Source organism: Culicoides brevitarsis, chromosome 2 (assembly GCF_036172545.1).
Source record: "Culicoides brevitarsis isolate CSIRO-B50_1 chromosome 2, AGI_CSIRO_Cbre_v1, whole genome shotgun sequence".
NCBI lineage: Eukaryota > Metazoa > Arthropoda > Insecta > Diptera > Ceratopogonidae > Culicoides > Culicoides brevitarsis.
In genome coordinates, this window is record NC_087086.1 from 16042687 (window position 1) to 16058869 (window position 16183).

At 34.9% G+C, this 16183-nt stretch overlaps 4 protein-coding genes across 4 annotated transcripts; 2 read left to right on the forward strand and 2 right to left on the reverse strand.

The window, feature by feature from the left end:
• Positions 1 to 1264: 1264 nt before the first annotated feature.
• LOC134832339 (leucine-rich repeat and calponin homology domain-containing protein) lies at positions 1265 to 3341 on the reverse strand. The gene has a single exon (XM_063846328.1). The coding sequence runs from the start codon at positions 3232 to 3234 to the stop codon at positions 1306 to 1308; it is 1929 nt and encodes a 642-aa protein (XP_063702398.1). The 5' UTR covers positions 3235 to 3341; the 3' UTR covers positions 1265 to 1305.
• A 176-nt stretch (positions 3342 to 3517) lies between these two features.
• Positions 3518 to 4747, forward strand: LOC134832346 (lysosomal thioesterase PPT2 homolog). Its single transcript, XM_063846338.1, has 3 exons — positions 3518 to 3858; positions 3916 to 4289; positions 4346 to 4747. The coding sequence occupies exons 1-3, from the start codon at positions 3706 to 3708 to the stop codon at positions 4692 to 4694; spliced, it is 876 nt and encodes a 291-aa protein (XP_063702408.1). The 5' UTR covers positions 3518 to 3705; the 3' UTR covers positions 4695 to 4747.
• A 1367-nt stretch (positions 4748 to 6114) lies between these two features.
• LOC134832337 (uncharacterized) lies at positions 6115 to 10754 on the reverse strand. Its single transcript, XM_063846326.1, has 4 exons — positions 10699 to 10754; positions 10421 to 10636; positions 9187 to 10365; positions 6115 to 9127 (listed from the first exon to the last, which is right to left on the reverse strand). The coding sequence occupies exons 2-4, from the start codon at positions 10623 to 10625 to the stop codon at positions 6225 to 6227; spliced, it is 4287 nt and encodes a 1428-aa protein (XP_063702396.1). The 5' UTR covers positions 10626 to 10636; positions 10699 to 10754; the 3' UTR covers positions 6115 to 6224.
• Positions 10755 to 11980: 1226 nt separating this feature from the next.
• On the forward strand, positions 11981 to 15411 carry LOC134832338 (heat shock 70 kDa protein 1A-like). Its single transcript, XM_063846327.1, has 3 exons — positions 11981 to 12185; positions 12240 to 13427; positions 13485 to 15411. The coding sequence occupies exons 1-3, from the start codon at positions 11981 to 11983 to the stop codon at positions 15389 to 15391; spliced, it is 3300 nt and encodes a 1099-aa protein (XP_063702397.1). The 3' UTR covers positions 15392 to 15411.
• Positions 15412 to 16183: the final 772 nt, after the last annotated feature.

Sequence of the window (16183 nt, forward strand, 5' to 3'; positions counted from 1 at the left end):
AAATTCAAGCAATGCATTATTTTTTTTAATTTCAAACAAGGTGTTGCTTTAATTTTAAATATTTTTGGTATTTTATCAAGTTTGATTCTTCCTTAAAAAAATTTTTTTGAGACCAATTTTTGAAAATTTATTTTTTTAGTGAAATATTTTTTGAATAAAAATTGAAGCAACGCCTTATTTTACAATATTTTAGATTTTTCATAAGGCGTTGCTTTAATTTGAATTAATTTTTATAATTGATGTCATTTGATTTTTTCTCAAAACCTCTTTTGAGCCTAATTTGCTTAAATTTCAAATGATTTTTTTGTTAAATTAATTTAAAGCAACGCCTTATTTTCATTACTTTAAACCTTATAATAAGGCATTGCTTTACTTTTTATTTTTAATTCCTTAATTTTGTACTTCAAAAACTTCAATTTTCATTTAAAATTCCTTTTCGGACTAGTTTTCAAAGAAATTTAATCAAATCTCAGAAAATTTCTCCTGAATAGGTAAAAAATCTTAAAGCGACGCCTTATTTACAGTACTTCCTCAATTAAATTAAACGTAATGGATATAAATTATAAGCACATTAATGTTACTCTTTTTGTGGATGTGTTCAAAATACAAATAATAATTGAACAAACATATACGGTTACGATACACTTACTTAATTATAATTAAACAATGATATAAAAAATATATTTATTTTTGTAAAGTCAATTTACTTCTGTAGTGTTTTTCCATCTAGATACGCGTCAAAACTACTATTAGAAGTCGCTTTTGTGTAATAATTATAATATAAAAATAACAGATTTAAACGATACACATATCTGGAAAAAAATTCTATAAAAAAATGAAATGTGTGTTAAATTAAATCAATTTGATCGTCTTTGGAGTATAAATGTTATGTTGTGTAAAAAATAAATTCTAATGAATCAGCTTCATTTATAAAATGTAAACACAACGTTCGGATTTGTACAATTTTTGAACGAACTCAATCGAATTATTTAGCTTAGCTTATGAAATAATAAATAGCGGAGGAGAACATATAAAATTTTCTAATATTTCATGATGATAAGTGTGACGTGACATCCGACCAAGTGTTTTGGGGGCACACAATAGCCTTGAAATTTTTTTTGATTTATGCAGGAAGTCAATATGCGATGAGAGGTCATGTTGTTGTTGTTGTTCTGCAAAATTGGTTACGGTTCGTTGTAAAAATTCTTTTGTTGTCTCATTAAAAATGTTCAAAAAAGAAGAAAAATTGCTTTAATGTACGTACCTTTGCTTGTTTCTCACAACAGACCTTTTTTTGAAACCTCTTCAATTGACACTCTTTTCCAATGAATTTGACTTTGAAAGAGATTGCGTCGGGGATTTTATGCCGCTCGGTGCTAAGGTGCCGTGAAATTTCAACAATTCCACGACTGTGATGGCAATTTGCACCACTCCACGTCCTTCCAAGATGTCGGCGGCGCAACAAATGAGTTTCTCGTCGACGCCAATCCGTCGACACGCATCGAGGAAGCAATCGACGTTGCGACGACAACGCGTTACCGTGAGTTTTGGCGTCGTTGCCGACGGAACATGGATACTGGCGACGCTCCGGGGACGCACATAATTCGCAAGATGACACAAAACGACGCCGTCTTGCAAAGCACCTGCCAAATCTTCCGGAAGATTAATTTTTAAGCGAGATTTGATGATCGCACGTAACTGCTGAAGGAGCTCCGTTTCCTCTTTTTGTCTGTCAAACTCGCGACGCATCGTGAAATTTTTCTTGTCGCCGTTCGTGGGCAAGTCACGATTCCATGAAACAGTTTTCGAGAGTTTTTTCGTCGGATTTGCCACAGTTGGGATCCCGGAAGTGGGTCCGCTTGGTTTGATGTACATCATGGAGTCAGATTTTCCGTTGGTTGTTCCGTTATTGCCATTTTCTGTCGTGTGATTCCCGTTCAAGTGCGCGTGATTGCCATTTGGTATCTTGCTCGGGATTTGCGTGGATGTCGGCGAGTTGGATTTCGATGTGGAAAGATGCAGGGTAGTCGGAGGCGATGTCGGAAGGGAATGTGATCCGTTTCGCAGAGCACTTGGCGCTTCTTCGGGCGAACTTTGCGCATCTTTGCTACGGTAAACTGACGAGATTTCGTGATTTCGTTGTTGTTTGAGGGCCTCTTTGTATTCCTTGTAGGTCTGAATCGTGCCAAAAGTGTTTTTAATTTTATCCGGACTGCCGGGTTGCGATCCCTCGCGACTATTATTGTTCTCATTCGATCCGGAAAGGCGTGGCGTATAACTAGTTTCCTTCAAATTGCTCTTCAATTGCGTTTGCTGCTGATGAATGACCTGCATTCCCACGGCAGCAGACTCACATTTGCCCTCCGCCTTCAAATTCAAGCTGTTTGGCAGGCGTTTCTTGTCAATTCCGTCTTGCGGTATTGTCGCAGCGTGCACGGGATTTGCCGTATGCTTTGGTGTCGTTGCCCGTCGTCCCATGGAATTGCTTGAACCGGGTCCCATGCTCGTATCCATCACCTTATCGTCCTTGTTGGCCATCATATCCAAGTACTTGAAGATGTGTACGAGCCCGAAAACGCACAAACTGGCTGGCGGCGACGTCAACGGGTTATTTGTGACATCGAGATACACCAAAGACGTCATTTGTCGCAACTCAACGGGCAGCGTATTGATGCGATTCGAACTAATGTCGAGATTCGTGAGTCGCAGGGCACTGATGTCGCGTGGCAGATACACCAATTGGTTGCTTCGCAGGTTGAGCGAACGCAAATTCCGCAAATCGCCCATCCGCACGGGCAGAATGTTGATTTGGTTGTAAGCTGCATCGAGTTCCGTCAGCGTTTCCAGCCTGCCGATCTCCTCGGGCAACGAATTCAGACGATTATTTGAGACTAGAAATACCTTCAATGGTAGGAAACAGATTTCTTTGGGTAGCGATTGCAATTGGTTGTTGCGAATGTCCAAATACTGCAGCGAGTGTAGTTTGCAGACACTTTCCGGAATATTTCGTATCACATTGTGGTAAATTATGAGTTTTTCGAGGAAGGGGTACTGACACACGTCGTCGGGCAGCTCGGTGAAGCGATTTTTTGACAGGTCCGCGAACACGGTGTCGCCCAAATTGAAGCGAAACGCGATTTTCGGAAAGTCCTTTAGACGACGCCCTGTCAATCGCAACTCGCCACACACCACGGCCTCCTCCAATATCTTTTCAAGTGACTTGCTGATATTCATGGTTGTGTGTTCACATTTGACCCGCGTGCTTTTGCGTCAAAATTGCGGCGTTAATTCTACGGAAAAAGAGCACTTTGCAACAAATTGGATTATTTTCACGACTTGCTTCGACGAGCTCCGATATTGTTTTGTTGATTGCACGAACTAACTCACTGGGACTTGTTGACTCACTGGGATGTGGTGAGTTTCCGTCCCTGTGGTGACTTTGTTGAACTTATCGTTTTTAGTACAAAAAGTTTGGTGAATTATCACTTTTAGTGCAAAAGTAATTTGGTGAGAAAAATTCTGAGGTGAATAAGTAAATCAGTTGTTTTTGTTATTTTTTTTGATCATTTTTTTGCTGTAATTACATAAAAACTGCTTAAGCCATGAGCGAATTATGACATATTTTGTGTTATTTTAACAAAAAACGACGGAAATCTCATTAAAATTCTTAGTTTAGTTAGCAAAATCCCGAATAAAAGATCAAACATGAACAAAGAGATGCGGGTCCTTCTCCTGTTCTTCGCCTTTTGCAGTGCCACAAACGCCTGTTACTCCAAAAAATACAAGCCAGTCTTCCTGATTCACGGAATTATGACGGGATCTGAGAGCATGTTGCTGATCGAAGAGGAAATTATTCGAGTAAGCTTTCAAAATTCAAGTTTTTTTTCATTTTTTGATGATTTTTTTACCTTTTAGCATCATCCTGGAACAATTGTTTACAACACGGGACGCTTTTCGGGATGGTATTCCCTTGAAAATGCCTGGTATCAGGTACAGAGACTCGGAGAAGATGTGATGAAGGTGTGCAAAGACCATCCTGAAGGCATTCACTTGCTCGGATACAGTCAAGGTGGCTTGCTATCGAGAGCAATTCTGCAATCGCATCCCGAACACTGCGTGAAAAACTTTATTTCGTTGAGTTCGCCGCAAGCTGGGCAGTTTGGAGACTCATTTTTGCATCTGATATTCCCCTCGTTGGTGGCAAAAACGGCTTTTGAGCTCTTTTACTCGCGCGTTGGACAACACACGTCCGTTGGGAATTATTGGAATGATCCGCATCATCGAGAATTGTAAGTTTTTTGAACTTTTTTATCATTAATTTTTCAAAAATTCATTTTTTTTTCAGATATTTTAAGTACAGTATCTTTCTGCCATACGTTAACAACGAGATTCAATCTACCAACTCGTCGATTTTCCGTGATAATCTTCTCAAATTGGACAAAATGATCCTGATCGGAGGTCCAAATGACAGTGTCATCACTCCGTGGGAATCCTCGCATTTCGGTTTTTACGACGAGGATGATAAAGTTGTGCCGATGCACGAACGAGACATTTACACGATGGACAAAATTGGGCTTCGCACGCTGGATGAGAAGAAAAAACTCAAAATAATTACGGTTCCGCACGTGCATCATTATGCCTGGCATCTCAATATCAGCGTAATTGATAACGTAATTTTACCATATCTAGACTGAATCAGAGATTTTAATCAGAGGGAGAGTTGAAGAGTGAACAAATATATATTTTTTTAGAAGAAAACGGGGCTCTTTTGACTTGGATTGCATCGATTTTCATCAAAGTTGAACGAGAGGCTTGGATGGGAGACTTGGATGTTGGATGGGGGACTTGAAATGAAAATTGAGACGACTGAAATTGATAAACTTGGATCCGATCCATCCAACTTTGATGAGAATCGGGTCGCATGTTAAATTCCATCCAAGTCTCCCATCCAAGCCTCTCGTTCAACTTTGATGAATTAAATCGGCACGCAAGGTTCAAATGTGTCGTTTGACAGACATTGGATATATGGGATTGTGGCGCACTGGTAGCGCGTTCGCTTTGCATGTGAAAGGTACGGGGATCGATACCCCGCAGTTCCAATTACTTTTTTTTTGATTTTTATCTTTTTAAAAAGATTTTTAATTTAATTTTTGAATTTTTAAATTTCAACTGCACTTTTTGACCCATAAATATAATTTAATTTATTTTTTGCTAATTTCAAATATTTTGAAGATGATTTTTTACATTAAAAAAATTATTTTAAGCCAATATTAAAAGAAAATTGGCATAAAATTTCCCTGATAGAAATTTGAGAAAAAAAATAATAATTTTGATCACGTGACCTACAAAATTTTACCCGAATTTAGATAGAAAATGTATTATTTATTAAGTTAATTTTTTATAGTCAGTTTATATGTCACGGAAAATTTAAAAAAAAAAAATTTAATAAAATTTAATTAAATTTTAATTTTAATTAAATTTAATTATAAAGTAAATTAATGTTGCCCTGAAAAATTTAAAATCCAAATTTTTTAATTAGAGATTGGAGTTAAATCGAAAAATATTTAATAAAAAAGAAAAAATTAAAAACAAAAAATTATGTTGCATCAATTTTTTATTTCTAAGTGTATTAAGGCTTGTATTTGTGGCGCACTGGTAGCGCGTTCGCTTTGCATTAAATACGAAAAATCAATTTTTTGTAATAAATTATAGTTTTTTTTAGAAAATAAAAAATTTTATGATTTTTTTAAAAATAAAATTAGGCCATTAAATTTAATTATTTCTTTAATTTTCATTAATAATGTCCGTAAAAATAAAATTATTGTGGCGCACTGGTAAAAACGCATTCGCTTTGCATGTGAAAGGTACGGTGATCGATACCCCGCAGTTCCAATTTTTTTTTTTAATTTTAAAAATTATTTTAATGTTTTTATTTTCAAAAACGTAAAAATATTAGTAAAATTTTAAAATTTTCAAAAAAATTGGAATAAAGTGAAACAATTTAATTAATATTTTTATAATTAAAAATTTCAAAAAAATGGGGCATATTTAATGCAAAAAAATAAAATTCAGTCATAAAATTAGTGTATTATTTATTAAGTTTAATAATTTAATTTTTTAATCTTTAATTTTATTAAGTTTTGAACATCAAAAATTCCAGATTTTTTTTAATTTAATTTTTTTTTTCAGGTAGACATTTCTTTAAAAAAATAACTTTAGTCCTTTTAATTTTTATAGGGATATTTTCTATGTCCTTGTGACTTTCTGTTATTATTATTAGGAACTTCACTGAGTGCTTTTTCTGCATCACGTTTAACATCACGAACCCACGACGAACAATTTCCATCCTGCAATGCAACATCACAATCTTCTATTGCTTTTTGGTACTCCTTCATGTAATAATAACATTGAGCGCGTATTTCAAAAGCTTTCGTGTATTTTTTATTCACATTTAAAGCTTTTTGGCAACATTCAATACATTCAGAATAATGCACTAGTTTCATATATGCTTCAGCTTGTTTGCAAAAGAAGTCTGGCTTTAGTAGTCTCTCTAAATTTTCTTCGTCAATTTGTTCCAACGCTTTCAATGCCATGTTGTAATTTTTATTTTTAAAGCCATCTGCATATTCAACTTTTGCTTTTTGGAATTTCTTTTCTTCCAAATCGTGTTTTAATTTTGTTAAAAAATGTTTTCGTTGAGGACTGATTGATTCAAGCAGCTCAATTTTTTCCTTAGCTTCACAAAAATTTCCAAGTATTATGAAACTTTCGATTTGAAGTTCTAAACATCTTTCTTGATTTTCTGGATCTTTTTCCGCTATTTCGCAATCTTCGAGAACTAATCTGTAACATTTCAGTTGCATATTGTTTTGGGCACGCAACATGTAAATTCTGGATTCAAAAGAAATATTTTCATTTTCAGTGAAACTTTTATACTCAGGTGACAACAACAATTCTTCCAACTTAAGGTTTGACCGAGAAAAAAGTTGATTTTTTGCAAGACGGCATGCTTCATTAAACATTTCATCGACAATTTTAAGACTTTTTTGAAAAATCGCTTCATCATGAAGTTTTTGCAAATCCGGATCAGGTTCATTGTTTAACACAATTTTCAAATCTTTTAAGCAATCTTCGTAGTTTTTGAGCTCAAAATGACAAATTCCACGTTTGCGATGAATTTCAAGCAAATTTTCATCATCAATATCCTTTATGATGTCAAATAATGGGATACATTCACCAAAATCTTTCAGTTCCATCAATGCTGTGACACGTTTCATCGTAATTTCAAGTTTTTTGTCTTCATCCAAATGATTGAAATAATTTAGAAAAATATGCTTAAAAAGTGAGTCAGCTTCTTTGAACTCTTTCGATGTCATGAGATAATTTGCGTGTTCAAACATTTTTAAAAAATTTGATTTTTCATCAAAAAAATCTCGATCCTTGGTTAAATCTTTAATTTTTTCATTCAGCTCATCAATGTGAAAAACGGTCGAATTTTCAAGCCAATCCAAAACGTTTTGCGTCGAATTTTTGATCTTTTCCAAGTCATTTTCGTGCAATAGACATTCTTTTGACTCGAATTTTTTTTGAAAATCGATGCAAATATTTTTAAGTTGAATTTTTTTCTCCTCCAGCAATATCGGATTTATTTTTTCCTCGCATAATTTCTTGATTTCCTCTATTTTGTGAGTTAATTGATCAATTGTGGGCGATTTGCATTCATTTAGCCACTCTAGGGTCTCGTAAGTTGCACAAAGCATCTTGTACTTATCGAAATCCGTCAGCTTAACTTTCGTTTCGTCGGCTTTTTTGATGCGTCGCTTGTATTCCAGGCACATTTTTTCAAGTTCTGACGTTAAATTTACCTTTTTCTTGTATTCAAGTTGTTCTTTTTCGAGATTCGCTTCACTTTCTTTCAATTGGTTTACCAAAATTTCGTCAAATTGTTGGTGATCTACCAAAGAAAGGGAGTTTTCTCGCGTTGTACAAGTAATTTTCACGAGATTATCGAAATTTACGTTTGTTTTTAGTGTGACATTTGAAGTTTTCTTTCTGTTCAACAGACAGGCTCCTTCGTGAAATGCTAAAACGGACTCGATTTCAATGGGCAAGACTGTATTTTGTTCAACTTTGATTGAGCTTTCAATATTTTCAAGGTGAGTCGTAAATTCTCTCGTTGTAATTTGCTTAACTTCCAAGTCAAAAAGTTTCTGAGAGGCTTTTGTTAAGTTACGAGCAGCAAAATAAGCAGCACCTTTCGCTACCGAATCATAAAAATTAAAAGAATTCAGATCGAATTTTTTTAATACTTCCAGGTTTACAAAAGGTATTTCACATCCATAGCCAGTAAAAATAATTTCTTCAACTGTAGATTGTTCTTTCACCACATCCATTAGGAGTTTTTCGATATTTCTGAACAAATCAAGACAAATCATTTCGAAAGTTGGTCGATTCATCTTCATTTCATAAGGTTCTCCGTAGTAAAAATGCTCAATGATGTAACTGGCTTCAACTTTAAACGACAAACTTTTTAATATTTTTTCACAAGCAACACTAAGTCGGGTGATGAGTTTTCCATTGTCACGAATACGAACGTTTTTCTCACGCTCAAATTCGGTTTTGAAGTGTTCGAGCAATAAGAGTTTGAAATTTTCTGCACCGAGACTCAATTTTCCGCCACATTCTTTGATTTCAATTGAATTTCCAGTCAAATGAGCCACAGCGACATCCGTTGAAGTTGCTCCCATGTCGAAAATCAAGATTTTTTCATCGTCCCTTCCATGGCACTCAATCATGTAAGTAATCGCAGAAGCTGTCGAGTCGTTTAAAATGCTTTCAACTTCGATCCCAGCTGCGAGAACAGCATTTTTAACGGCAAATCTTTGGGAACTGTTGAACATCGATGGCACCGTGATCACTGCATTTGTGATTTTTTGTTGCAAAACGGCTTCGATTTTGCTCTTTACGTTACTTACAGCCATCAAGAGAACGGCTTCCGGCGAAAAATTGTGTTTGGAACCTTTGTATTGAACTGAAAATTTCAAGCAATCATTTTCTTCGATGATTTTTACGTCATTTTCGTTGAATAACAGCTCATCAACATGCAATCCAATAATTCGTTTGACATCTAAAAGGTCGAAAAATGATATAAAATTTGTAAAAATGAGAAAAAAAAACAGCTTTTACCTCTTCCAAAAATGGTATTTTCCGGATTAAACGTAAATTGGTCCTCAGCTTGGTTTCCAAATAAGCGCTCATTTGCGTTAAAAGCAACACAGAATGGAGTCGATTCACTAAATGCACGCTTTGAAACAATTTCAGCTGTGTCGCCATAACAAACAGCTATTTCAATTTTCGAGGCTCCGATGTCGATTCCGATTCCAATTTCATTTTTTTCGCCTTCTGACATTTTCGGTGATTCACTTTTTTGTAAAATAAATTCTTTTGGATTTTGTTGCAAGAAATTTGCTTGAACTGCTGCCCCATAAGCGACACATTCCTCGGGATTGATCGACTTGAGCAATTCCTTGCCATCGAAGAATTCCTGCAACATTTCTTGTATTTTGGGAATGCGGGAACTTCCGCCGACCAAAATGACGTCGTCGATTTCTTCTTTCGACATTTCGCAGTCTTTCAAGGCTTTTTCCACTAATTTAATCGACTTTTCGAATAAATCGTGACACAAGTCCTCGAAACGAGCTCGTGTGATTTGTCCTTCTAACTTTGTGCCCTCAAGTTGAAACGTTGCCTGAGTTTGTGACGACAGAATTCGCTTGGCACGTTCACAATGAATTTTCAAATTTCGCAAAAGTTCTTTGTTTTCGCTGATATCTTGGTCAAATTTGCGACGAAACTCCTCAATAAAGTGGCTGACCAACAAATTATCGAAATTTTCGCCTCCGAGATGCAAGTCGTCACTTATTGTGCGAACTTTGGAGTCTTTTCCCGTGACTTTTAAAACTGAGATGACATTGGTAGAGCCACCAAAGTCAAAAACTAAGACATTTTTGTCAGTTATTTTGTAAGCAATTGCAGCAGCGGATGCTTCGTTAATCATTCGTGACACATGATAGCCAGCAATTAATGCAGCATCCATCAGTGCTTGACGTTGTGCGTTATTAAAATAAGCTGGACAGGTAATGACGACATTTTTCACATCGACGCCCAAGAAATTTTCCGCGATTTCTTTCAATTTTTCGAAAATTGCAGCAGCTATTCGTTGAGGAGTCAATCGAACCAACTTTCCTTTGTGCTGAACCTCAATTTCCATGAAGTCTTTTTCTTGAATAACTTTAAATGGCGATGATTTTATGTCTTCTTGGATTTCCGGATCGGTGATTTGGCGGCCTATTAAACGTTTAATGCCTGAAAAGTATTTTTTGGTAATTGAATAATTCCGTAGAATGATTAAAATTTTTACCATAAATCGTATTTTCAGGATTATTGTGCGCTTGATGAACAGCTCCTTCGCCAACAAGACGCTCCGTTTCCGTAAAAGCCACAAAAGAAGGAGTTTCTCGATTTCCTTGGTCGTTTGCTAAAATTTCGACTTTTCCATCGCGATAAACGGCAATGACTGAATTTGTTGTGCCAAAATCGATGCCGATTGCTGGTTGATTGTTCATTTTTTGTTACTCTGCAAGAGGAAATTCAAGAAATTTATGTAAAATAAACAATTTTCAAGACAGTAATATTCACCGAAAAACTCTTAAATTCACTTTTTTACATAAATTACAAAAAAATTAACATAAAATTTAGATTTTTTGTCACTTTATGAAATTTTCAGCATGTGCTTCTTGCGAGGTCTAAGCCAAAAATGAACAAATTGTTGACAATTGCTCACAAAACCGTTATTCAGATTTAAATGTAGGCGAAAACAAATTACTGATTTTCCTTTTGTATTTACCCCTTCATTTAATTTAGTTGAAAGTTTTTGGGGGAAATAAAAAAAGGTAATTTTTTAATGAAATTTATATTTTTTTTATTTTGTCTTATTTATTAGATTTTCAACTTTTGGAAATGTCAGAAAAATTTCGAGTCAAATTTGGAGCGGTTTTAAAAACTTTTAAATTAATAAAAAATAAATAAATTTGTAAATATATAAAAAAAAAATTAAATTTTAGTTTAGGCGAATAAAATAAATATATCCATTTTTTGTCCCCCCCTCCCTCCGCTTTTGTCAAAAAAATTCAGGGGGGAAAATAAAAATTTAATATAAAATAGAAGTATTTTTGACATATTTTGGAATTTTTATATTAAAAAATCATGAAAAATTACTGTTTATGGTAAAATCATACAAAAAACCAAAGAAATTTGCTTAATTACGACATTTTCTATTGAAATGTTGAAAAACATTTTTTTGAAAATTATTATTTTTTTTAAATTTTATTTTGGGAGATTTTGTTTGATTTTTCATGACTTTTAAGTTCACATTTTAAAATAATATAAACTAAAATTAAATAAATGTTAAGAATTAACGTTTAACGTATAAAACCGTTAAAAAATTACATACAAAAAATTCAAAAATATTTATTTTTTTATTTTTAACCCCCCCAACAGATAGTTATGATTGCGAGTCTTAACACGACGATTTCTGAACGAAGACTGAAAATCCTCATGGGACAAAAAATGAAAATATTAAATTTATTCGCCTTATTAATTAAAAGCTAATTTGAATTAAATTTTTAGTTCATGTGGTAAAATAAAAATTTAATTAAATTTTTCTGCCTCCCTTTCAATCAAAATTTGTATGTAACAAAAAGTGAAATTGTAAATTTCATTCGCCTAAACACGTAATACGATAACGTGCTTGCAATGCGATTTTTTATCTCATTTCTGATGAACTTAGATAAATAACGAATTATTATTGGATGACAAATCAGCCATTTTTGGATTAGATTTTGCAAGGAGAACATGTTAAAAATTACTGAAAATAAACAAAAATATAAAAAAGTACTAAATTAATTTGAAATAACGAAAAATGAGTAGTCAACCAGCAATTGGCATCGATTTGGGCACAACAAACTCAGTTATTGCAGTTTATCGTGATGGAAAAGTCGACATTTTAGCAAATGATCAAGGAAATCGAGCAACTCCGTCGTGTGTGGCTTTTACGGAAACGGAGCGTCTTGTTGGCGAAGGAGCTGTGCATCAAGCGCACAATAATCCTAAAAATACGATTTATGGTGAGTTTTTAATTAATTTAAGTGATTTTTCAAAGTTAATTTTGATGTTTTTAGGAGCAATGCGTTTGATTGGTCGTGAATTTGATGATCCCGATGTTTTGCGAGACATGAAAAATTGTCCATTTGCTATCATTGAGGAAGACGAGCACCTTAAGATTCGTGTTCAGTACAAGGGTGAGACAAAAAAGGTGTATCCAGAGGAAGTTTTAGCTGCTATTTTAGATAAAATGCGTTTAAATGCCGAAGCTACTCTCGGAACAAAAATCAAAGATGTTGTCATCACAATCCCGGCTTATTTCAACAATTTACAACGTGAAGCAATGAAAATTGCTACAGATATTGCCGGATTGAACGTCGTTCGGATGATTAACGAGCCCAATGCTGCTGCTCTTGCTTATGGAATTGCAGGACAAAAGCGTAAAAATGCTTTGATTTTTGACTTGGGTGGCAGTACTTTTGATGTCGCGGTTGTTACGATTAAGGCAAAAGACTGTAAAGTTCGCACAATTACCGGTGACACACATCTCGGAGGTGAGAATTTTGATACTTTGATGGTCAACCACTTTGTTGACGAATATTGTCGAAAGTTTGACCAAGATATATCAAAAGATAAAGAACTTTTGCGAAATTTGAGAATTCATTGTGAGCGTGCCAAGCGAATACTTTCGTCACAAACTCAGGCAACGTTTCAACTTGAGGGCACAAAGTTAGAAGGACAAATCACACGAGCTCGTTTCGAGGACTTGTGTCACGATTTATTCGAAAAGTCAATTAAATTAGTGGAAAAAGCCTTGGAAGACTGCGAAATGTCGAAAGCAGAAATCGACGACGTCATTTTGGTCGGCGGAAGTTCCCGCATTCCCAAAATACAAGAAATGTTGCAGAAGTTCTTCGATGGCAAGGAATTGCTCAAGTCGATCAATCCCGAAGAATGTGTCGCTTATGGGGCGGCAGTTCAAGCAAATTTCTTGCAACAAAATCCAAAAGAATTTATTTTCCAAAAAAGTGAACCACTAAAAAAGTCAGTTGGCGAAAAAAATGAAATTGGAATCGGAATCGACATCGGAGCCTCAAAAATTGAAATAGCTGTATGTCGTGGAGACACAGCTGAAATTGTTTCAAAACGTGTATTTAGAGAATCGACTCCATTCTGTGTTGCTTTTAACGCAAATGAGCGCTTATTTGGAAACCAAGCTGAGGACCAATTTACGTTCAATCCGGAAAATACCATTTTTGGAAGAGGTAAAAGCTGTTTTTTTCTCATTTTTACAAATTTGATATCATTTTTCAACCTTTTAGATGTCAAACGAATTATTGGATTGCATGTTGATGAGCTGTTATCCAACAAAAATGACGTAAAAATCATCGAAGAAAATGATTGCTTGAAATTTTTAGTTCAATACAAAGGTTCCAAACACAATTTTTCGCCGGAAGCTGTTCTCTTGATGGCTTTAAGTAACGTAAAGTGTGAAATCGAAGCCGTTTTGCAACAAAAAATCACAAAAGCAGTCATCACGGTGCCATCGATGTTCAACAGTTCCCAAAGATTTGCCGTTAAAAATGCTGTTCTCGCTGTTGGAATCAAAGTTGAAAGCATTTTAAACGACTCGACAGCTTCTGCGATTACTTACATGATTGAACGGCATGGAAGCATCGACAAAAACATCTTGATTTTCGACATGGGAGCAACTTCAACGGATGTCGCTGTGGCTCATTTGACTGGAAATTTAATTAAAATCAAAGCTTGTGGCGGAAATTTGGAACTGGGAGGCGACAGTTTCGTTCTTTTGTTACTCAAACACTTCATTCAAGAATTTGAAAGAGAAAAATGTGTTCGTATCAGCGATAACAAATATCAAGTGGCTCGTCTTCGCTTCGAATGCGAGAAATTTAAGAAAATGTTGTCAGGAAACAAGGAACCAATTTTAGATATTGATAAATTCTACAACGACGAAACGTATCAATTGAGAATGACACAAGAGTTTTTCGAAATTCTTTGCCAAGATTTGTTCAAAAAAGTTGAAGAAGTCATAAACGACGTTGTTGGAGCTGCAAAATTCGAAATTGATGAAGTCATTTTCGTTGGCAATGGCGGAAGAATTCCAAAAATTGAAGAGACAATTGCGAAACTTTTTAATAAAGAATTATCGAAAGTACTCAATACAGACGAATCTGTAGCGATGGGAGCAGCGTATTTTGCTGCTCGTAATTTTTCCAAGGCTTACAGAATAAAGTCATTAAATGTGAAGCAAGTTACAGCAATTCCGCTAAATCTCGACCTTAAAGAAAATGGAGTAATAACCTTGATTCGAAGAGGAAAGTTTCTTCCAATCAGCAGTGAAATAACTTATCGGACCGAAAATGAAGTCAAAATGTGCATTAAAGCAGGAGAACATATATTTGTTGAAGGACCTATTAGTCGTGAATTTCTTATATCAAGTGAGTTTGACAAGGATGGGCTATTAAAAATGTTATGGATCTGCGAAAACATTCCAGAACCTCCTTTTATTTTGTTAAATCATCAAAAAATTTCAAGCCCGATAATCAGCCATATTCAAAGATTAGAACAAATGTTTCAGAAGCATGATATCGAATTAAAAAAAGCAAAAGAAATGAAAAACGAGCTCGAAAAAGTTTGCCTTAGATATAAACGCAAAATAAATTTAACAGAAATTAAGGAACTTCTCACCGAAAATGAAATTAAAAAAATTAAAAATATTTGTTTTGAAACTTTGGATTGGCTGGAGGACAATTCATACCCAGACATTTCAGAAATTCAGAAAAAAACCGAAAATATCAAAAATGAGTGTAATCATTTGTTTGAAAAGGCAAATTTTCTAAAAGCGATGCAACATGCCGATAATCTTCTAAACGAAAAAAATTTCCTTCAAGCAAGTTCCGTTTACCAACAAATTTTGACCAGATATTTAAATTATTTGGATGAAGTGCAACGAATCGATGTGATGTTTAAACGAGTCTCGGCATTAATGGAAATCGAAGACTTTCGTGAAATTATCAAAATCCTAGATTTAATGAAGGAAAATGAAGTAGATGATGCTACGCGTGTCAAAATATTCCATAATTGTGCAGTTTGTCAGTTCGAATTGAAAGACTACAAAAAATGCATCGAAAATGCGGAAGTTGCATTGGCGTTGGAGGAATGTCCGGCACTTCGTCTTCTCTTAAAAAAAGCCATGAGACAATAATTTTTTTTTAAATGCTAAAAATTCAGAATAAAAAAATATTTTTCATTCAAATTTTGTATATTTTACCTAAAAATAGCATTTTGAAGGTCACATCACGTTTCCTTTTCCCAAAATTTTCTTTCATAATAAAATTCATTATGGAGCTTTTCATTACAATGCCACATTATGACACTTTTCCAATCGATAATTACATCACTGACGTAAAAAATTCATTGTCATGAGCTCTCCCTTTCTTATCCAACACATGCCACACAAATTTATTTAAAAAAAAAAAAACATTTTTGTTTACAACGACTTTTTTTTGCATTTTCCTCTATAATCAGCTTAGTGTCTCGCGCTTAAATCCTCATTAAAATTTTTTAAAATTGGAAACATATAAAAGAAGCAACGCAACCACAACTGCCTTCAGTGCACCCATCGAAGTCGCAATGCAGCAACAATCGGACCAACAACAAAAAATTCGTCCCATGGCAATCGTACGCGAGAAAACGGACAAACTGAAATCGAGTTTGGATAATTTTCGTTTGATGTTCAAGGGATACAACAAAATGCGATCTTCGGTGCTGCCAAAGGGCGTTTCCATGTTAATGGCGAACAACAATCAAGACGAAGAGGATGACGGTCCCTTTAAACGTGGCGCCTTCCAGAACGGAGCTCTCTCGCGACGCCTTTCGTGTCCGGAGGAAGATGTTTTTAACGAAATTGAGCATTGGCTGCGCGACGAAAACGAAGAATTCACGAGTTTACCACCGATGACGTTAAATTACGCGCAAATTTGTGACAAAAATGAGC